This window comes from Oncorhynchus mykiss, chromosome 16 (assembly GCF_013265735.2).
Source record: "Oncorhynchus mykiss isolate Arlee chromosome 16, USDA_OmykA_1.1, whole genome shotgun sequence".
In the NCBI taxonomy this organism is placed as follows: domain Eukaryota; kingdom Metazoa; phylum Chordata; class Actinopteri; order Salmoniformes; family Salmonidae; genus Oncorhynchus; species Oncorhynchus mykiss.
The window spans coordinates 31,710,192-31,733,404 of NC_048580.1; the positions used below are offsets into that span (position 1 = coordinate 31,710,192).

Sequence of the window (23,213 nt, forward strand, 5' to 3'; positions counted from 1 at the left end):
TCCCCACTCCCTCTCTCCCATAGGTAAAGTAATTACATACCAAAAGTACAGAGAAAACCTCATGAGAGAGCTGCTGGAGGAGCACCACACCCCTTGGTGTTCAGCCACTAGGTGCCATCCTGCTGCAGACAATCCCCTACGCCTCACTGCACGGGATTTTCCTTGCAAAGTCTGTTTGTCTGGCACCAGGAGAAAGAAGCAGAGGAGGTTGACAAAGTACATGTGTTTAGCTTGTGACACACCTCTATGTATTTCACCATGCTTTGGGAATATCATATGCTCAAGCACTATTGAGCACATCTGCAGCAATTACTGACTCACTGACTTGACAGGTGACCTGCCATGATATTATGCCTTTATAGGTGGGGGTTGGAAATGCAGTTGTTGTTCAATCACTGCATGAATATGGGTTATGCCTATTCATAAGTTGTCAGTCTTTTTTTGCAGCTTTTTCCCTCTAGTAAAACTAGTTTTTGTTGTTGTTGTTCAACCACCACCAATATTTCAATAAAATAGACGATTATTACATGTAGGCGTATATGTTTTCTTGCTGTGTTTTCATCCAGTAAAACTGTTAAGGAGTGTACGTTCAAACAGTATGTTGCAAGCATACTAAAGCTGGCCTCAATCTTCAGTTCTAAAGATGTCCAGTTCCAGTTAAGATATTGGCATATTATGGTTTCTGAATGTACAGAATAAAGAGGAATTATTAGTAATTAGAATACAATATCAGGCTATAGCAATAAAACAATATAACAAAGAAGTAACATGACACTGCTATAAAAATAATAAATTGCATTGACAAAATCACAAATGAGTTATTTAACAGTAAGAAACAGTAACTGTTAAACTCCACAAGGGGGCAGGGCAGGGAAGAACTGAGCTATGCTAAACAGGCCAAATGAAAACAAGCCATGGTCATGAGGCCAGGATATCTTTAAAAGACAACACAAGCCAATACTTCTCTGATGCAATTAGCATTGTTTTACAGATATAATAGAATGTAGCTAGCTACATAAGCACAATTGAGTATAACACCATAAAAGTTATGAAATTAGTACCTTGCATGTCCACTGTTATAAGGAAAACACACAAATATATTATGCTCCATACATACAGTGAGCTACAGTAGGAACATAACACAACATACAGAAACTATTATAACGTAATAAAGTACTTACTTTGATAGAAACGCACCCATGTCCAAAGTTATTATCATGTAGTAAGGAAAACAACAACGAAGGCAATGTGGACACCAGCCAGAAAGTGTGAAAACGTTTGTGCAGGTCTTGTTCTGAGTTTGATGATGGCATACAGATGGATTCCGTGCTCCCCAATGATACCCTGGAAATGGATGCAAATCCCAGGCACAAGATTCCTGTCGAGGCAGACTTCCTTTTTGCCTACTCCACCATGCCAGGTAACCCACAGCATCACCATACATTTTCCAGCTAATCTAGTCGTCCACTAAATGATCCCTGCACAGATAGTCTGACAGAAATCCCACAGTTACTATCTCTGCCTCAGACCCTCACAGGTTATGCCTGGGACCATGGTAGCTGGTAATACACATCCACTACCCAGTTTTGTTGCTGTGTGAGAGAATCTGATTGTGAGACTCTCTATAGCTAGGTTTTCGTCCAATTGGCGATAGATTTTTATGAAAATATTCTCAAATCTGCATAAACAAAATATTCTAATTTTCCCACCAGTGGTGTGTTTTCACCAAACTGACTTTTTTCAGATATAAAATCAATCAATTTTCTTAAGTTTTCATGTACTGAATAAGTTCAATGTGTTTCGAACGCATTTTCAACTCTACCAATAGTTTTGTCAAAAAAACAGCTGTGTTAAATAGCAAATGTGCCTACTCTGGTCTTGGCTCCTGCGGTCTAGCCAACAGCTCATAGATACAATGCAGGTAGGCTAGTCTACATGATGAGATCATTATGAAAAAGCGAGAATATTATTATTTGTCAAATGGCAGTCAAGCATCACTCATGTCACCAGAATAAGACCCACAATATTTATTGGAAAGGAGTATCAATCTCATCACCGTGCACATTCACCACCCTGTGAAGTTCATAATATTTTATTTATTCTGTAGCCTAATAAACTGCATGGTTTCCCGAGTCGTAGAACCACACACCATATCATCGCGTGACTCCACATTTACTTTGATATGATGGCTAATATAGCCATATTTGTGCATAAAGGGCGTAATTCATTTTACTGACAAAAGGATCCCACCATGACGAACAATCAAATTATCTGTCTGTATTTATAAAATTGTACCAAAAAATCCTGTTTCCATCACAGCTGTCGTGATTCTTCTTAAACGTTATGACTTTACTCGCATTAAAACTCTGGCTGGAAACATAGTTGTGTGTGTGTGTGTGTATATGTGCTGACATCAGTGTCAATTGGAGAGAGTAGGGTACTAGTCGTGGAGGAACCCTGGGCGCGGCTCCTGGTTTGTTCAGGCACTCTGCAATGTCCTCAATGAGTTTGGCAAGCAGCTGGAGATCATGCAGATCCTCACACGTGTCAACTACATGGTGGCCACCAGCTTCGAGTCCTGCTCCGAGGACCCATGATTCAGCGAGAAAAAGCAGATCCCCTGCGTAGTCTCCATGCTGACAAAATAACTGCATTTCAACTGACCGCCAATGACCACCACAGACTGACAGACCGACTAACTGACGAGACTGACTAATCCACACACTGACCAAGCGGCCTAAAAATTCAGGGATGATCCAGGCACAGTGTGATACTGTGCCGTTTGGGCGAGAATGCCTTTTTGCACTTAGCGTAGCACTCTGCGTTCATGTGTGGCACTCTGCGTTCATGTGTTGGTGGTGATACTTGCCTCTTCTTCAGGTTATTCCTAAGAATAATGATATCACATTTGATCGGATCTTTGTCGACAGGCTGTGTGAAATATATGTATTTTACCGACCCAGAAAATTTGCTGCCATTTTTGTGGGGTTGTTAAAGGTTTAGGGGACGGATTCAGTTATATCTGGAAATCTGTTATATCTGAAAATTGCTCATTTTTTCCAGCTTTTGTACAAGCATATGATTTATTGGCAAAGATCACAGCTAACAGTATTTGTGCCAAATGGTATTTCTTTAGGTTTGGAGGGAAGGGAACATTTCTTGACATGAAGAGGTAGTCACATACATTTGATCATGAATAACTTCAATTGCCAGAGCTTTGTTGCCCTTCAAAAGCACACATACACAGATTTAAGTTTGTTATTGCATATTCATGTTGTCCCAAAGCCAGAAATACTCTGTCATCTGCAGAGGCAGCTATTACTGGTGGTTCAATTCTTATCATTCACAATTCACCTGAACTAATTCGCACACTACATTGTTCCAATGTTTCTGCAACGTTCCAGCACAATTTACAGGATTGCAACTAACAATTACTAGTAAATTTGGGAAAACATTCGGTGCCATCTTGAATTTTTTGCCATTATCTTTTTCCAGTCTTTGTTTAATTTCATCAGCCATTTTCTTATTTTTTTTTTTTCATGATTACAAAATAATTCTATAAGCCACAGTAGTGAACTGTGGCAACCGAGTAGACATGTTACCCATTCCACACATACCTTTCAATCACACAGATGGCACTCTTGAATCCTCTCGACACATGAATCAGTGATGTAGTGCCCAACCTGTACTAAAATGAATGTTTGCTCCACTTGTTTTCGAGTGGAATTGAAGGGGGAATATTTTAAATGCTTTCCAGGTTTAATGCTATTGTACTCAGGAATATATTTCAAAAGAAAAATGAAAGTATTATTATATAGAAAAGGAAGACAAATTTCCAAAAAAAAGGAAATATTGTGAATTTACTATGGCTCCTTTTGAATCTGGGGCAATACAATGTTTAAATTACTTTACATCAAAGGAATGACTATGTAAACACTACTTTATTGCATTAAACATGAAGAATTGTATTTTAAAAAGAATAGTGTGTTATTTTTGTCGTACAAACGTTGCATACACATGCTAATCCTGAATTTACAATAAAGAAATTTAGCTAAATGAAAACTTTGCCTAAAGTCCTGCACACAAAGTCCAAAGGGTATAGAAACAAATGTTTCAACATTAGGTGGGTGTTTCAAGCTCCTGGAAATGTATATAGGCTAGTCAGCCTGATCTGTTATAGGTCAGTTAATTTTTTATAAAAAAAAAAAATACACATACACAAACTTGTTTAGATTGGAAGTGGACATAAGATTGCAGCACCAGACAGGTGTGCAGAAAAAAAATCTGACTTGGTGTACATGGTTCATAACACAGAAAAAAACACATGACAAAAGTGATATACCACCCCCATTCCCTCCACCCATTGCATTCGTCCTCCATCAGAGGGTAGGGGCAGAGCGTGAGGCATCGCAAATCTTAAGGGGCTTCCAGTTGGACCCCTGATTGTCGTGCCCGGGGCACACAGCCTGGTGGAGGACATTGGTGAAGGTGGCGACATAGAAACAGTGGAGAGGGGTCATTGTGTCGGCCCCCAGGAAGCACACCAGGCCCCCGGGAAAGCTGGAGTAAATACCGATGCGAGTGAAGTGCTGTCCGGCCACCACAGGGAGCGCATGGGCCACCCTGTCATGCCATGCTGTGTAGTCCCCATTAAAGAACTCCATTGCCCAAGACTCGTCTCCACGGCCCAGCCAGCAGTCCTCCTCACGGCCCTTGCGTGGGATGCTTGGGTAGGTGAGACCTATCTCCCAGTAGGTCTTCCCACTTACCTGTACCTCCCAGTAGTGACGTCCCTCTCGGAAGCCCTGCCGGCTGATGGCATTGAGGGTGGTGTCGAAGCGTGAGGGGTTCTCTGGGACTTCTTGCCAGGTATCCGTGTACTCTACCAAGTCACCCTTAGGGGAAATTATAAGTTTCGGGTGGGCAGTGGTAGGGTCAAGGACGACGTCAGAGGCATCTAAGTAAAACACACATAAATTGAGCAATTAAATACATATTTCTAATAACACTATAAAGAGAATAGGTTTTTGCTGTCAATAGCGTTCATCAGAATGCATTATATTTTTATTGCGTGAGCAATTAAACCGTTAATTTGTTTGTCTACAAAGAGGACATGGTCATTAGAGTGTTTCTCCCACCCCCAGTGTACCGAGTTCAGGAAGCTACATATAGAAATTAAAGTAGTGTCTCAAATGTTAATCCACTTTTATCCATTTTGTCTGTCCCATAAAAGCTTGTTACGTCTTTGTCACCCAGATAGGGACAACATGGTCCTGAGAGTGTTTTTCCCACCAACAGTGTAACGAGTTGAAAAGAAGACTGCCCACCCATGCATTGATGAGGCCCAAAAGTCATAATGTCCTGTAAGTATACATGGAATACGTGGAATACTGAATATTATACAATGGGTGAGTCTAATCCTGAATGCTGATAGGTTAAAACTACATTCCATCCGGTGTCTATTCCACAAGTTACCACCGGCTAAATCTGACATTAAAATGCCTATTTACTCTGTTCCATCTGACTGTCTCATCAGCCCAGCAAGGCATGTTATAAACTTGATCTCTACTATAAGAAGTATCTAGACATTATATCACATTTCTTTTAGACCAACATTTCATTTTCAACAGCGGTGAGATTTTTTAAAACCTTGCTTTCTGTCTCTCCGACATTTGCAACTTTGTTTCAATATTCAAATCCGATCTCCAGCTGTCCCATAGTAAGGAATGTGTCGGGACGAGACAGACAGGCAGGCAGCGTTTCTTAGCCTGTCAAAATCATGAGTCAGCTGGCATACATTTTATGTATGATCAGTATACAAACAAATGTCAATTGAAAAAAGGTCAAAAGAAACGAAGTGCAGCTAGTTTTTCCAGCTTCAATTTTAAGTGAATGTGTTAGCTGTGTTGTTTGTTAGCTCCTCTGAACAACAGTGTCTTGATGAGTGAGCACATAGTTGGCTAGCTAGCAGGCAAGGGTTAAGAATGTTGCCAGCCAGTATGGCAATGAAACATTTGGAGCGAACGACTGGATCGCGTCCATAGATACAGAACAAAAAGACTGAACGACTGGGTCACGTCTCTAGCAACCAAACCGATAGAATGAACAACCAGCCAGCTTGGGTAGCAACCCTAGATTTGTGTCGGGACTATATCTTGTGGAAGGATGAAATAGTATGAATAAATTCATCAAAATAAAAAAAAAATATGAAGATATGTCAATCATTATTTTAATATGTTGGTAACTCGTATAAATGTGATAATGCCCTCGAAGCCGGTGTTTGGAGGATATATTGGCACAGTTTGCCGTGCCGCTTCGTCTCGGGCCTAACACCACCAATATGGCTGACCAAAAGAACAAGAGACCCGAACCCTTCATTCTCAGGGACAATCACCTCTACTCCCTGGCATTCACCATCATTCGTTGTTGTTTTACAACAATTCCAATTGAAAATGTATACCTGGTAGGGGTTGGGTGAGTAGAGGGTAAAGTGTTTACTTTTCTTCAGCCCCTTTGCTCAGCTTTAATTTTAATTGCTAGGGCTGCTGTGTTTTTCAAATTATGGATTGTGCCTCAAGTTTTTGTTTATTTGTGTGTTCCTTATTTGTCTTTTATCATTAGCATGCTGCTGGGTCAAAAATACATTAATAACAATAACCCAGCAAAAGAGTAAAGAGCAATGCTGGGTCAAAATAACCACATTTTGGGGTAAATAAAGTAACCCAACGTGTTAGGTCATTCACGTAACCCAACAGTGCTGGGTCAAAATAACCACATTTTTGGGTAAATAAAGTAACCCAACATGTTAGGTCATTCACGTAACCCAACAGTGCTGGGTCAAAATAACCCAGTTATGTAATATAGTGACTCTGCTCTGGGTTACAGAAAATAGAGTGTAGAGAATGCAATGGTGAGTGCAAAACCGCCCGTGATTAAAACGAGCGGCAGCTGCATTCGTATAGATGATGACGCCATAGTTTAGAACCGGTAGGAAGGCCATCTGATTGATCTGCTTTATAGGGGTATGTCGACCTGGCCAAACTTGTATTTGTAATTGTATTCGTAAAATGACAGTTGATAGTCGGAAGATACTCGTGATCGATAAACATGAAAGTGTTTTAATATGCCAAAGTAGATGTTGGCAAAACATCTAAATCTTCCTGCGCATTTATAGACCTAAAAAGCTGTGTGTCTGCGTGTCCTCAACTTGCAGCGGGCAGACAAGTTGGCTGTCACTCAGTCAGAATGCGCATCAGCATTTTTTTTTCTTCCCTACCCTCGCCCCGCTTGTTAGATACTATGCTAGCAAACGTCCTGTTTTATCATAGTAGCAGGCTTACAGGAGGCAGCAGCAATCTAAATGACAGACTGAAATATGAGAGGAGAAGTGATCCATTCAGTGCAGCAGGATCTTTTTACAGACAGGCAAACTAGACAGTTTGAGTTATTTAGACCACGTAGCACCTCGCACTTGATTGAAAGATTTGCACTGGCACATGGAAATTACTTTTTTTCCCGATAATAACAAAAAAATACTAGGATTCTTATAGTATCAGGACAATTGCCCATATCCATTACGATACTTGTTTTGTCCGACTACAAACACCTTAATACACGTGAGAACTCAAAGCTTCCCAATAAAGCTAGTTAAATTATTTGGGTGAAAAATCATGTCCAAAAAACTTTGCTGACGCCAACGTGAATTACAACATTGCACAATAATGTTTGATGGTTAGTACACCCATTTACGATGTTTAAGTGCCAACAGCATGGCTGAAAAAGTGAATGAACCACAGCTGTGGTCCTGGACAATAAATATCCTCCCACTTAAAAGCAATCAATTCATTTCAGTTTAAAAAATGTTTTCAGATTGTAAATCTATTTTGGAGGAAAATATATTTTGAAAAGTGTTTATACATCTTAATATTGTGGCTTAATGAACACTTAATGTAATAAAAGTGATTGCACAGGATCTTTAAATAAATTGATATTGAACTCACAGCTCTGAAAGAGTTTCTTGGTGACAGGGACCTGGGACCGGATGAAAAGCAGGAGGTTGATGGTTAAACTCAAGAGCTGTTCATTCTTAAATTCATCCACCTGAAGCAATTCTGGATCTGTAGCCTTCATCGTCTCTGCTATTCTGGAGACAAGGAAGCAGAGAAATTGGTACATACACACACAGATACCATTAGATGTAGGTTTATTTGACCATTGTGGTACATATGCAAAAACATACATAAAATGTGATGTCATACTCACACAGCAAACACCATTAACAGAAAAATGGGTAACACGTTATGATAATTTTCATAAATAAGCACAGTTAACAAGCAATATAAGTAAGTAAGCATTAAGAAGATCTGCCCTGGTTCTGCCGCCTGCACCAATCTCAACATCCCAGAACCAGTACTCATGCAAGATTTGGTTCTGGGTTGCCAAGATTAGAGCCTTTACAATGTCTTATGAGAAGGTTTATTATAGGATGTTTCCTTTTATGTATCAATTTCCACTCAAGATGGCCGATACTTAGTCAGGATCATTAAGATATTCAATACAATATAAAATATACAATACATTATAAATAGTGTACACACTATCAATAAATTGACTAGATCGTCCTACCCCGTCCCCCAGGACGCCTCTTCTCCATAGCTAAACAACCATATAATGTTCTGCATGTGCATTACTTTTACAGTAGCTGCTGCTCAGATAAAATAAAAACACAGAGGCGATTTGAAATAAACATTGCAAAAAATATATCACAGGAGGTTGGTGGCACCTTTAATTGGAGAGGAAGGGCTTGTGGTAATGGCAGGAGCGGAATAGGTGGAATGTTATCAAATACATAAAAAACGTGTCTTTCTTGTGTTTGATGCCATTCCATTCGCTCCATTCAAGCCATAATTATGAGCCGTCCTCCCCTCAGCAGCCTCCACTGAAATATATGTTTTGCCGGCTACTTCAGGATGACATGACCAAATGCATTTAGCCTACAAGACAACATAACCTAGCCTACATGTAACTTGTAGCCTAGTCCTGTATTTACATTGCACTGGGGCCAAATAATCTGTGTTTTAACCATAAATAACATAAAACTGTTATTTTGCTTCTCAATGATCATGGAACACACGATTTATTCGACAGCACATCATTGACATTTGCAAGAGTAGCCTTTTCCACTTCTGAGCAGCCAAACGTTTGGCACCTAGCGGTAACCAGAGTTTTTATCAACATGTGATCAGTCTGCTGCACCCAGGTTACAATGTGTGTAGGAGGTAAATTCGATTTTATGGTTGATCATGTCGTTGTATGTACAATATGTCTTACAACGGACAAAGACATCTGATCATCACCTCAGGGTGAGTAGAACAGGAAGGGAGGGGGGAGCAGCACCAGAGTAGCACATGTGCAGAAGGTACGATATTTTAGCAGGCGTCCTGAGAGTCTGGTCACGCAGCCACTCCACTCCGTAAATAAATTATATTTAACCACCCCTTTGACCATCAGAACAGTCTCAATTTGTCAGGGCATGGACTCTACAAGGGGTTGAAAGCGTTGACTCCAATGCTTCCCATGGTTGTGTTCTTGACACAAACTGGTGCGCATGGCACCTACTACCATACCCAGTTCAAAGGCACTTAAATATTTTGTCTTGCCCATTCACCCTTTGAATGGCATCCATACGCAATCCATGTTTCAATTTTCTCAAGGCTTAAAAATCCTTCTTTAACCTGTCTCCTCCCCTTCATCTCCACTTATTGAAGTGGATTTAATAAGTGGCATCAATAAGGGATCATAGCTTTCACCTGAATTCACCTGGTCAGTCTATGTCATGGAAAGAGGTGTTCATGAAAGTTCCAAATTGTAACCAAAAAATGTGTTTCCTGATACATACCTTCTCTCCGTTTCCGCATCCTGTATGGAGATTACAAAGCAGTTAGAGGCCAGAGATCAAATCGTAATCAATCGGAAAGTTATATTGGTTTATTGCATCCAGATTCAATCAAATCTACCAAATAGGATCCATGCTGGTTCCCAATTCTACCGCAATGCTAGCTCCCACCTGTAAGAAGGACATTTAAAACATGATATGTGCTTCCCTTGCCTTGCCATTCAATGAGCACACAGCAACATCCGCCACTACTGCCATCCTTTAGCTAGGTTGTCAGCTAGCTTTAGGTCCCCATTTTGGTAACATTCGCTAATATATATGTGATTTCCCATTATATAGCTTGTGATTTTCCATACATTTACACTCATTCACTAACAATGATGACAAAGCATAAGGGCCCACATTTAACTTCAGCATGAACATCAACCACTGGAATCATTTATTAACTACAGATTTTTGTAAGTACTTTTTAGAAACAATATTTGGTAGCACTTTATAATAACTTAATCATTACTCCATTCATCATTATTTAAATCTTTTTGCGTGGCCTCATCAAAAGTGTGGGCTATTTATCCTTTATAAATACTTTACAAATATTTTCAGTGACCAGTGTTATTTCTCACAAAAAGATGCATATGCCATTGGTAGACTTTCCAGCTGTACCTTAAGATCTCAAAATAGCCTAAAATGTATCAATGGTAAAAGAATAAGCACACAAAACTGGATGTTAAAGGGAACATATAGTACATTTTATTCACAAAAACTGTTGTGAAATAACTGTTGCAAGGACATGAGGAAGAGCTGAGGGTGAAGACTTCGCAAACCGGAACACCTTTCGACCCAAAATGTAATCACACAGCTGACCAAATTACGCAATATTTTAATTCTGGGTTACCCGAGATTAGACTGCTCTAAGTGACTGCACACTTTGGTTTTGGTAGAAAGGTCACTTATGTTCAATATACTGTATATTCTTAAACATCCTCTGTATTGTGTGCTAATTCATTGTTAATGAAGTGTTTTGTAAACACCACGTGGCAACTGGCAACTGTTACGCGGGACTAGGTGGGTGAGGAAGGAATCAGGTGCAGAGAGTTCCACTGGAAAAGGTGCACTTTAATGTGGCACAAAAAATAACAAGCCCAAAACACAGGGCGCGGACATTAATGTGGACCACCCACAACACAGGGTGCCAGGTCCAGAAATATATTACCTCTACCTAACACACACGTAACATAAATACAATCCCGCACAAAACAAGGAAGGGTACACGTACTTTAAATAAGGAAGCACATACAACAGGACACAGGTGAAACTAATAAGACAAAACAAACAGACAACGAAAAAGGGATCGTGGCGGCTAGTAGGCTGGTGAAAACAACCGCCGAGCGCCGCCCGAACAGGCAGGGGAGCCAACTTCGACGGAAGTTGTGACAGCAACTGAGCTGCCACCAACTTTAAGGAGTTTTGAAACACTTGGGTGTAAGGGGTTATGAGACAAATTATTTTTTTTTTTAAATAAGAGATTGATCCTCTGTGGGTAAATTATAGGCATTCTAAAGGTGTAGTAGGCTATTCTAAAGTATTTCATTTATTTCTGAACAGATAGCACTAATTCTATAACTTTAGCAAATTTATTAGGGGTGATGCAGCTCCTCCAGAACCATTCGCCCGGCTATGATTCTATAAGGGAATAGATTACAAAGTGCAAACCCCAAATGGTTCTCCAGTAGATTATTAAGGCCCATTCTTCATTCAAAAATGGCCTTTTGCCTTCATACAGATTACAACTTCTCATTTCCGACTAATTGAGAATGAAATTTTGTTGAAAGTATCTTAAACAAGCCATGCAAAGCTGGTTAGAATTTCAGTTTTATCCTCCAGAAAAGATTTCAACAAATGTTATGGTTAAACACAAATATACTGATTAATAAAAAAACATACTTCATGTTAAAAAAAGTACAATTGTATTAGATTTATTAATGATATTATAAATATATACAAATACAAATATATCACATATGCAGTTAGCGAAAATATATGGGAATATCTGCTCAATCCAAACTTACAACCAACTGATTGCAGCACTACCACAAATGGAGGAGGCAAGTGGAAAAGGGAGAGGGTAGGGAAGTCTGCCTGCCACATGTTAAAGATACAAATTGGCTGAAAGGAACTGGCATAAATAGAAAAATATACCAGTTTCATCTAAGGACAAAATGTTGACATCTGCGTCATACAGGTTGCAAAATAAATGGGAGGAGATTTTCGATGCACCAATTCCATGGCACATGGTTTATGAACTGGTACAAAAAACAACACTTGATTCAACACTTTGGGGCAAATTGTAAAAAATGGTGTGTGTAGGTGAGGTTGGAAGCTCAAAAGGGCTTATATGAAAACCACACAACAAATGTAAGTTAAAAGAAATTATTAAAGTTTGTTCGATCAGTTAAACAAAGCATATTCATTATAATTGTACATGATATACTCAGTATTCAAGAAAAAACATGTTTGATCATGTGTGTGTGCATGTGTGTGTGTGAGAGTTAGGCTACGTGGAGGAGATTATTGGGTAGTTTGGTTCATCAGGTACATCAGGCTAACCCCCAGTCTTTACTTGAAGTTATTGAGGGATGATGAGGTTTTTGCAATGTGAAGATAAGAATTCCAGAGTATAGTACCTTAGTCAATTTTCTATCAGATACAATGTGAGGTGCGGCAGTTGGGAGGGTGAAGGTTATCGCAGTGTCTTGTGTTATATAGATGGATTTCAGAATTACCTGGAAGAATCCATTGAAGGGTTTAGGTTAACTGTCTGGGAGGTATTAGTATTTGTAGTGCATACTTTGCATGATGAGTAATTTGTGTAGGTAGGATGCATACAGTAGGTACTGGCCCAGACAATATTACAGTAAATGAGATATGGGTAAATTAAGCTATAGTTTAGAGTTAGGTAGCAAGTCTGATTAACCAAACCACTAATCTTTCTGATAATACCAACAGATTTCATCACTTTGCTACAGACAAATTGAATATGATCTTTCCAGGACAACTTTTCATCAATTAGAACTCAGAGGAATCTAGTGGACGTGACTTGATACATTTCATTCCCACCAACTGAGATTCAGTCTCTTTCTTCACAATATTCCTTATTCTTACTAGTGAATACAATAAACCTGCATTTTTTATATTTAAAGAGGATTTGTTTATCTTGAACCATTAAAAAATTTGGCCAAACCTGAGGTGGTTTCATTAATTAGTGAATCATAATTATTGTGTGATAAAATCAAATTAGTATCATCAGCAAAGAGAATGTGAAATATGGTAGAAGACAAGCAAGGTCATTGATATAGATTAGGAATAACAAAGGTCCAATTATCAAACCTTGTGGCACACCACAGGATATCTTGGACCTGGTAGATGCACAGCCATTTGCATGAACAAGTTGTTCTCTATAAACAAAAAACATAACTATAAAAGCAATTATATGTATAATCATGAAAAACGTAATAATGCAATTTAAATTAACCGTGCCAAACACTTTGGATTAATCTAAAAAGATGGCAAACCCTAACCCGGACAACGCTGGGCCAATTGTGCGCCGCCCAATGGGACTCCCAATCACAGCCGGTTGTAATACCTCCTGGAATCAGTGACACCACTAGCACTGAGCTGCAGTGCCTTAGACCACTGCACCACTAAAGGCTGTAAATATTTTATCCACAGCAAATCATACTTCAGGTATGCAATGTTGCTTTTTTTCATTGTGGCAGCAGTTCCTTTCTTTTGAGGCACACATTTTTGGGAAAGTCTTCATTGATGAAGATTTTGTTTCCCTTCAGACACTTGACTCTCCTGAAAATCTCCTTGTCTTGGAACCCGAGCAGTTTCACCACTATAGAACTGGGCAGTCCATCGGGAAGAACGTGCCATTCCTATGCGCCCTCTCCATCTCGATGAGTTTAGGGTCCAGTTTGAGTTGATCTTTGGCAGCGATTACAGCTGCGAGTCCTTCTGGGTAAGTCTCTAAGAGCTTTCCACACCTTGATTGTACAACATTTGCCCATTTATTCTTTTAATAATTCTTAAAATTGGTTGTTCCTCATTGCTAGGCAATCATTTGCAAGTCTTGCCATAGATTTTCAACTAGATTTAATTCCAAACTGTAACTCAGCCACTCAGGAACATTCACTGCCTTCTTGGAAAGCAACTGCAGTGTAGATTTGGCCTTGTTTTTTAAGTTATTGTCCTGCTGAAAGGTGCCTTCATTTACCAGTGTGGTGAAACACAGACTGAACCAAGTTTTCCTATAGAATTTTACCTGTGCTTTACCCATTCCGTTTCTTGTTTTATCCTGAAAAACTCCCCAGTCCTTAATAATTACAAGCATACCTATAATATGGTGTAGCCACCACTAAGCTTGGAAATATGGCACTCAGTAATGTGTTGTATTGGATTTGCCCCAAACATAACAATTTGTATTCAGAACAAAAAGTTATTTGTATTGCCATTTTTTTAGCAGTACTACTTTAGTGCATTGTTGTAAACAGGATGCATGTTTTGAAATAGTTGTATTCTGTACAGACTTCCTTCTTTTCACTCTGTCAATTAGGTTAGAATTGTGGAGTAACTACAATGTTGTTGATCCATCTTGAGTTTTTTCCCATCACAGCCATTAAACGCTGTAACTGTTTTAAAGTCACCATTGCCTCATGGTGAAATCCCTGAGCGGTTTCCTTCCTCTCTGACAACTGAGTTAGGAAAGATGCCTGTATCTTTGTAGTGACTGGGTATATTGATAAACCATTCAAAGTATAATTAATAACTCCAGCATGCACAAAGGGATATTCAATGTCTGCTTTTTTATTTTTACCCATCTACCAATAGATGCCCTTCTTTTGCGAGGTATTGGAAAACCTCCCTTGTCTTTGTGGTTGAAATTCACTGCTCGACTGAGGGACCTTAAACAATAATTGTATGTGTGGGGTACAGAGATGAGGTAGTCATTCAAAAATAATTTTAATCAATAATATTGCACACAGAGTGAGTTCAATTCATTATGTCACTTGTTAAAGCACATTTTTACTCCTGAACTGATTGAGGCTTGCCAGAACAAAGGTGTTGAGTACTTATTGTCTCAAGATATTTAAGCATTACATTTTGTTTACATTTGTAACAATTTTGAAAAACAGAATTCCACTTTGACATTATGGGGTATTGTGTGTAGGTCAGTGACCAATTTTTTTATATATTTAATTGCTATTTTTCAATTCAGGCTTTAACACAACAAAATGTGAATACTGTGTGAATACTTTCTGACGACACTGTATGAAGGCCTGATAAGACATATCAGTAACACATAATTTATAGTTACCTTTCAGTTGAAGAGCTTGGCTGAGAGGCCTCAGGTGGTGGCTTCTCATCTTCCTCTGAATTCTTGATCTAATTTTCTTCATTCTCCTCTTCACTGAGTAGCTCAGCATCATGGGCATCTTTCTCTAAGAAGGCCGTGCCTTCATGGTCCTCCTCATCCTGCAGGCATTCCGAAGCAATGACATCTGACGTCAGTGTCCTCCTCCTCATGGACAGGGACTGTAATATCCGCTGGTAATGGTCTCCGCTGTCCATTTCCAAAACTCAAACATAAAGACAAACAATGAACATTACAATTTTAAATATAAATCAGTGACAACCCCTCCAAAGAAAAGAGTGAGATTGACTTAAAGTTATATTCAAAATACACTTCAGTACATAAAAAAAGGAATCATCAATGAAATTGAATATTGTATCCACAAGTTAACAATCGCATGGTGACAATGTTTCATGTTATTATACAAAGGTTTTCACTATAACATTTGGGAAAACATGCCATATAATTGTATATCTGATAGTCCATAACTGAAATAATATGATAATGTATACCTGTAAGTAGCAGTCACAAACCAGCTAGACCAGGAACATTTAGTTACCAAGCTGACCACCAAAGCCATTATTTCTAAGCTATTATAATTAGGTTTAGGCTATAACATTACATTAATTCTTGGAATCAACAGCCAGAAGGCTTAATATTTTATAGGATTCATATCACAGATAAACAGACACCTAATAATATACAGCCAGCAGGGGATGACTAGCTATGGGGATATGACTCTTGCTATTCAAATGTACTCATCCAATTTTTCTTCACAGCAACCCTTTCCCTTTTAGCAGGCTAGCTAGGGACACAATACAGTGCCTTCAGAAAGTATTCAGGCACCTTGACTTTTTCCACATTTTGTTACATTACAGACTTATTCTAAAATATATGTATTTTTAATTCCTCAGCAATCTACACCTCATAATGACAAAGTGAAAACAGATTTTTAGAAATGTTTAAAAATGTAGGCTGTAACCTAACTTAAATGTGGAAAAACTCAAGGGATCTGAATACTTCTGAAGGTACTGTATATTCACTAGCCAGTTTGTTTCTAGCTCTAACACCCATTGACAAATGCATTGTATTTTGTAGTTATCAAACATTAACATCAAGTAGGCTACCTTGCTTTGTTTTGGGTGACTTACTTGAACAACACAGGCTAGCACATCATAGCTAGTTAGGTGGCTAGCTAGCAATCTAGCTAGATAGCTACCATTATCTGAGAATATTTCATAAAGCTTCTTAAAGCTTTTCATGTACTTAAAAAATATTGATGTCATTGATCATATAATAACTTTTACCTCAGAAATTGTCAACTCATATTCAAGCTGATTCTACTGCTTGGCTTGGTAGATAGTTAGCTCACCAGGCATCAAAAGTTCATTTCACAGACTCATCTACTCAATCTGAAAAAACAGACTAAAATGTAAATATTATCGTTACTAATATAAAAACGAATTACATACAGTTTCTTACCTTGATATTTTTGTCCAAATTCGAATGATGGAGCTGCCAAAGTCAAATCGAAGGGGGGGAGAAGCGCCTCCCTGTGGCAGCTGCCTCAAATTAGCAATATTCGTGTTGAGGCTAATTCCCGCCCCTTAACCCATAAACCAATCATATATTATTAATGCATAATTTAACCTATCAAAAGAGGGGTTTTATGAAAAATGTGATGATTGCAGCCCAGAGATATTGATGTGACAACCACTGGAAACATGTTTCTGATTTTCGAACGGACAGGCAGAAAAAGGTTAACCATTGGTATGTTCTAGGGGGCATTTTGAGACCTTAAGGAGAACCCAGTACTGCTCGGATCTACCAATGGCATGTCCAGCATTTTGTGAGAAATTACAATCTTCACACAAGAAGTATTTATAAAGTATAAATATCCCACACTTTAGATAGGGCCACACAAAAAATATGTAACTAATGATTAGTAAATGGTTTTTAAGGACCTATGTTTTACATCTTAAATACTTTAAAAGTTGTTTATAAATGTTTGAATATCCAGATTACTAACATTTACAAATGTGGGAGTAATGATTCATAAATTATTCATAAAATATGAATGAACTACTTACTTATCCATTTTAAATGTTTTATTATGTGGAGATATTATAAAGTGCTACCAAATATTTGTTTCAATAAATTTGACTAAATTAGCCTCTCCATTGACACCCATGTAGATTGTAGCGTCCTAGCATAACTTTTAGATTTTGCAAGGTAAGTCGAATATGAATATCAGGACTTCGTACAAACATGGCATTCATGTAGGGTGAAACCTACTTCATGTAATTATATTCTGTTTCCTATACTGAAATTCCTATTCTGCAACCTGGGAACTATTTAATTAGAATTTAAATCAATAATTTAATTTGATCAGCAATTGAATTCAGAAATGACTCCAACCCTGCTTCTACGGGCCAAATCCAAACTTGAAGTAAGTGTGCATAACTTGCTGGCACACTCTTTATGTGATAGTTACAGGCATGTGAGTCAAATTAGAATGTCCCTATGTTATGTTCAGATGGCCTTCACCTTGTCATCTGTCTCCTCTTTCTCCATTTGGGTGCTGAGCTGGGCTATCTCCTGGTCAAGTTCCTGACTGAGGTGGTAGCAGCGCTCTATTCTGTCCTCAATGGTGCACTCTGTGGCTTGATACTCCATGTCCAGCTGGGTCAGCGTGATCCGCAGGTCCTCATCCAGAACCCTCTTCATGTCCTCATACTTCTTCTTAATCTTCTCCTTCAGTGCATTGGTCTTCTTCTGAAGTGGGGGAGGGGTCATGTGAAATGGTCATAATTAGAACATTTGACAGCATTGCAATGGAAATACCATTTTTAAAGATACAGATTCACAGTGGCAAGTGACTATGACATCTTTGGAAAGCCTATAAAACCATTGCTGCAATTCAAAGCATTTGTAGGTCTATTTCACCATCTCCCAAAACTCCCTATCCCTCAGACATAATGTTCCATAAAACTTATTGAAATGAATTGCAATGGAACTCACCCCAGCTCTGAATCTAAACGAAATAGAATAGGATGCCAACAAGTGTTCTTCAGGCTTCTGACGAGAGACATTCACCAGACAATCATTGACTTACTGTAAAGTCAACCTGCTTAGCTGCTAGCTTCTTCATCCTGTATGCGACAACATCCCTTTGCCTCTGTAGGTGCTGTTGATGTTTCACAAGTGTTTCCTGTGAAAGAGTGAAAAGCAGCAACGAGATAAGACATATAAAGTGAGAAGACAAATAATTGTTGCTTTAATCAAACCAATGGTGTATTTTTATTTTGAGGAACAACTGATTTACAAAGGATTTACTTGCGTATGGCCCTTCATGACAAACTCCTGTATGTATGACTGTCTGTCCTTCTGTATCTCCTATCCCTCTTCCCCAGAAAAAGGATAACTGCAACTTACCAGCATAAGTATTATTACCCACGCTTATATACCCCTGTATCTGATGCCAAGGCATGGTAGTTGGGGGAGTTGGTTGGAGGGAGCATGGTATCTATCCCTCCCCCACCCAACTGTCCTCATACCCTGGGAAGCATGTGCCTTGTTCCGTGTATGGGTTAGGGAGCGTAAATCTCAGCTCTGGGGACAGACACAAGGGTGACTTCCCGAGCCCTCTGGAAGGATCAGGGGGCTGGGTCACAAGAGAGCGTGGATTGCTCTGTCCTCCAGTGACTGAGCCGTCAAGAGGAGCACTATTTATATCTACCTGCCCCTGAACCCTTTGAGGCTTTTGTTTGTGTGTGGGTGTCACTTGTCAGGCCAGTGTGTGTGGTTTGAGTAATTGAGTGTCAGTTTGTATAGGCATATGTCAGCATCTTTAACACCAGTGTAAGAGACTCTTTAATATTGATGAATTCAGTCTCGCTTGAAATAATGTGCAGCTTATAAAGGCTTCATACAGCCTTCATAAACACAACACGTATGTGTTACAAATAATCTATAACTCTACGTCATGCTTTATAAAGGGTTCATAAATGTGGCATAACTGTGTGACTTAACCACCAGTGTCAAATGTGACAAAATTCACTATATCAAATATGACATAAACCTGTTCTTTAAAAAAGGGTGGTGTAAGCACAGCTTAATTCTAGAATTTATAAATCATATTAAATTGAGGCTTCACAAAGCATGTATAACCCTGTCATGCATCTTGGTAGAGCAATGCATCACTGGGATATTGGGTTTGATACCCGGGACCACCCATACGTAAAAATGTATTCACACAGTCCCTTTGGATGTTATATATTATATTATATTTCACTAAACCACTTCCAGGATGGCCCAATCTCTTTCCCTATTGGGTGCATAGTCAGTATTGGACCTGACCTCAACTTCCCCCACTCTTAAGTGTAGTCAAAAGTCAAACTTTTTTTTATTGAACAACAACAGCATTTAGATGTTCTGTGTTCACAATAATGCTTAAAACGAACAAGGGGATGAATTTTGAGGTCTGGGAAAAATGTGAGAAGTTAATTTATTTGGTGTATTTCCCCTTTTAATCAGTGAGCATGCCCTGGACTATTGTTTGGTTAGTGGATTTTCTGTACTGCAGTTAGTGCACGTGATGTGATTAGGCTACCAATGTAATGGGTGGAGTAAAAGGCCAGCATCACTCCGTACCCCATGAAATGACACCATATATGCATTCTACCGACCCTATTGAATATTCCCTTTAATACTTTTACTGCGGCTCCCACAGTAGTTCTTGCTCTAAATCAAAATGTATTCCAAAAACTGTACAGTGATTAGCATTGGGGGCATTTATTTGACATTGGAACATGTTATAAAACCCACATTTAATACAAACGTCACTTAAATATGATCAGATGTGAATCATTATTAATGTTTAGACAATTATTTTGGTTATTGACACTTCTCTACTATTAAGTGGGGCACTTTTATTTTGAAAATCTCAGAAATTCTGTGATCCGGAAGTATAAATGGAAATGTATGGTTTAAACATGTCTTTAATGTTTATTTAATTTATCTGTTAGTGATAATGCACTGTGTTAATTCCTGTTTGTGTAATTCGTGTTGAAATCATTAAGTCTTTATGTATGGGGCGGCAGGGTAGCCTAGTGGTTAGAGCATTGGACTAGTAACCAGAAGTTCAAATCCCTGAGCTGACAAGGTACAAATCTGCCGTTCTTCCCCTGAACAGGGAAGACACTGTAAATAATTATTTGTTCTGAACTGACAGCATCATATAAGGCAGTCCAAAGTTTGGACAAACCTACTCATTCAAGGGTTTTTATTTGTTTCTACATTGTAAATGTACTGTACATGTACCGTAGTACATGATTTTGGTTACAGTAGTAACCAAAACATTGAAAAGAAATGAAAATATATTTTATATTTGAGATTCTTCAAAGTAGCCACCCTTTGCCTTGATGACAGCTTTGCACACTCTTAGCATTCTCTCAACCAGCTTCATGAGGTAGTCATCTGGAATGCATTTGAATTAACAGATGTGAATTCGTGAAATTTATTTCCTTCTTAATGTGTTTGAGTCAGTCAGTTGTGTTGTGACATGGTAGGGGTGGTATGCAGAAGATAGCCCTATTTGGTAAAATACCAAGTCCATATTATGGCAAGAAAAGCTCAAATAAGGCTGAAGGTCAGACATTCCAGAAAATGTCAATAACTTTGAAAGTTTATTCAAGTGCAGTTGCAAAAATCATCAAGAGCTATGATTAAACTGTCTCTCATGAGGACCGCAACGGGAAAGGAAGACCCAGAGTTACCTCTTCTGCAGAGGATAAGTTCATTAGAGTTACCAGCCTCAGAAATTGCAGCCCAAATAAATCCTTCACAGAGTTTAACAGACACATCTCAACATCAACTGTTCAGAATAGACCGTGAATCAGGCCTTCATGGTCGAATTGCTGCAAAGAAACAACTACTAAAGGAAAACAAACGAGGAAGACTTGCTTGGGCCAAGAAACACGTGCAATGGGTATTAGACCGGTGGAGTCCAAATTTGCGATTTTTGGTCCCAACCGCTATGTCTTTGTGAGACGCAGAGTAGGTGAACGGATGACCTCTGCATGTGTGGTTCCCACTGTGAAGCATGGTGGAGGAGTTGTGATGGTGTGGGGGTGCTTTGCTGGTGACACTGTCTGTGATTTATTTAGAATTCATGGCACACTTAACCAGCATAGCTACCACAGAATTCTGCATCAATACCATATGGTTTGCTCTTAGTGAGACTGTTGTTTGTTTTGCAACAGGACAATGATCCAACACACCTCCAGGCTGTGTAGGGGTTATTTGAACAAGAAGTAGAGTGATTGATTGCTGCATCAGATGACCAGGCCTCCACTATCACACAACCTCAACCCAATTGAGATGGTTTGGGATGAATTGGACTGCAGAGTGAAGAAAAAGCAGCCAACAAGTGCTCAGCATATGTGGGAACTGCTTCAAGACTGTTGCAAAAGCATTCCAGGTGAAACTGGTTGAGAGAATGCCAAGAGTGTGCAAAGCTATCATCAAGGCAAAGGGTGGCTACTTTTAAGAATCTTAGATATAAAATGTATCTTGATTTGTTTACACTTTTGGTTACTACATGATTCCATATGTGTTATTTCATAGTTTTGATGTCTTCACTATTATTCTACAATGTAGAAAACAGTATAAATAAATAAAAACCATTGAATGAGTAGGTGTGTCCAAACTTTTGACTGGTACTGTAACTATTATAGGTCACTACATAAAGTGTCAATAAATAGGTTATTAACATTCTGCTGATTTGTCAAGGTTTTATCACGTTCCACAGGTTACTGTAGGTTGTGATAGGTATTTCAATGGGTTGATGGACCTGCAAAACTTGTGTGTGTGTGTGTGTGTGTGTCAGAACCAAGATGATTTGGAGTATTCCTCCCTCAGACTACCGCACCAGGTATTCCTCTTCTGTTCCCATGCTGGAGACCAGGGCTTGATTACAACCTGTTACAATGGTGCCAACATTTTGAGGCTGATCTTTCAGTGGGGGAGTGGGTGAATGTGTCAAAGACCTGACTGGGCCCAGCACCACGAAATATGGCTTGTTTTTGTTATTTGTGTGTTTGTGTAGTGAAAAAAATGTAACTTGGTTCCGGGAAGAAAGCAACTTTCAATTTCTTTAGGTTGGGGGCTTTCATCAAGGTAAGTGTTTCTTGTTGTATTGTTGTCCCCAGGCTATTCAAAATTGGCCTTAGTGGGAGGGACTATAGAATTCTATAGGATTTGACATCGTCACTACTTAACACAGTCAAAAAGTCATAATTATTGCTAAATCCTGCCAATTTCCACTATTTATCTTCTTAAAATTGTATTTTAAACATAACCCTAACTAATGAAGGCCAACTTTTATGTGTTGGTCCATCAGACCATCCTCACATTTGGGAGGAATTGTCTGGGAACGAGATTGGGTGTAATGTGACTAACATGACATCACTTCAGAACGTATGCCATCCTTCAGCACAAACCTTTATAAAGCACATATTTATATCAGATTTGACATGGATGATTATGTCACACAGTTATGCCACATTTATGAACCCTTAATATAGCATGACATATGGTTATAGATGCTTTGTAACACATTTGTGTCGTGCTTTATGAAGGCATTATGACATTTTTAAGCCTTTATAAGCTGAACGTCATTTAGAGCTGGACCAGGAATTCTGAGAATGCACAATGGTTTTTCTAATGTGTTATGAAATCAATATTTAGGACACTTAGAGTAAAATTACACTTTGGGTGACATTTTACATGAGCAAATGGCAGTGAGAAAAATAACTACAACATTTCACACTATGTCTGTATTTCACGGGGAACATATCCTTCTCGACTCACACTCAGCAATACGTCCAGTGTAAGAGGTCTGAA

At 38.9% G+C, this 23,213-nt stretch overlaps 1 protein-coding gene across 3 annotated transcripts; it reads right to left on the reverse strand.

Moving 5' to 3' along the window:
- Positions 1–2,109: 2,109 nt before the first annotated feature.
- On the reverse strand, positions 2,110–18,752 carry si:ch211-28p3.4 (zinc-binding protein A33). 3 transcript variants are annotated; one of them, XM_021565602.2, is made up of 6 exons: positions 18,645–18,752; positions 18,424–18,519; positions 17,856–18,083; positions 9,899–9,918; positions 8,001–8,143; positions 2,110–4,957 (listed from the first exon to the last, which is right to left on the reverse strand). In XM_021565602.2, the coding sequence occupies exons 1-6, from the start codon at positions 18,660–18,662 to the stop codon at positions 4,380–4,382; spliced, it is 1,083 nt and encodes a 360-aa protein (XP_021421277.1). In that variant the 5' UTR covers positions 18,663–18,752; the 3' UTR covers positions 2,110–4,379. The 3 variants fall into 3 exon arrangements, with proteins under 3 accessions (XP_021421277.1, XP_036802617.1, XP_036802616.1); XM_036946722.1 differs by having other exon boundaries at positions 18,330–18,519; positions 18,634–18,733; XM_036946721.1 differs by having other exon boundaries at positions 18,634–18,732.
- Between the last annotated feature and the right edge of the window lie 4,461 nt (positions 18,753–23,213).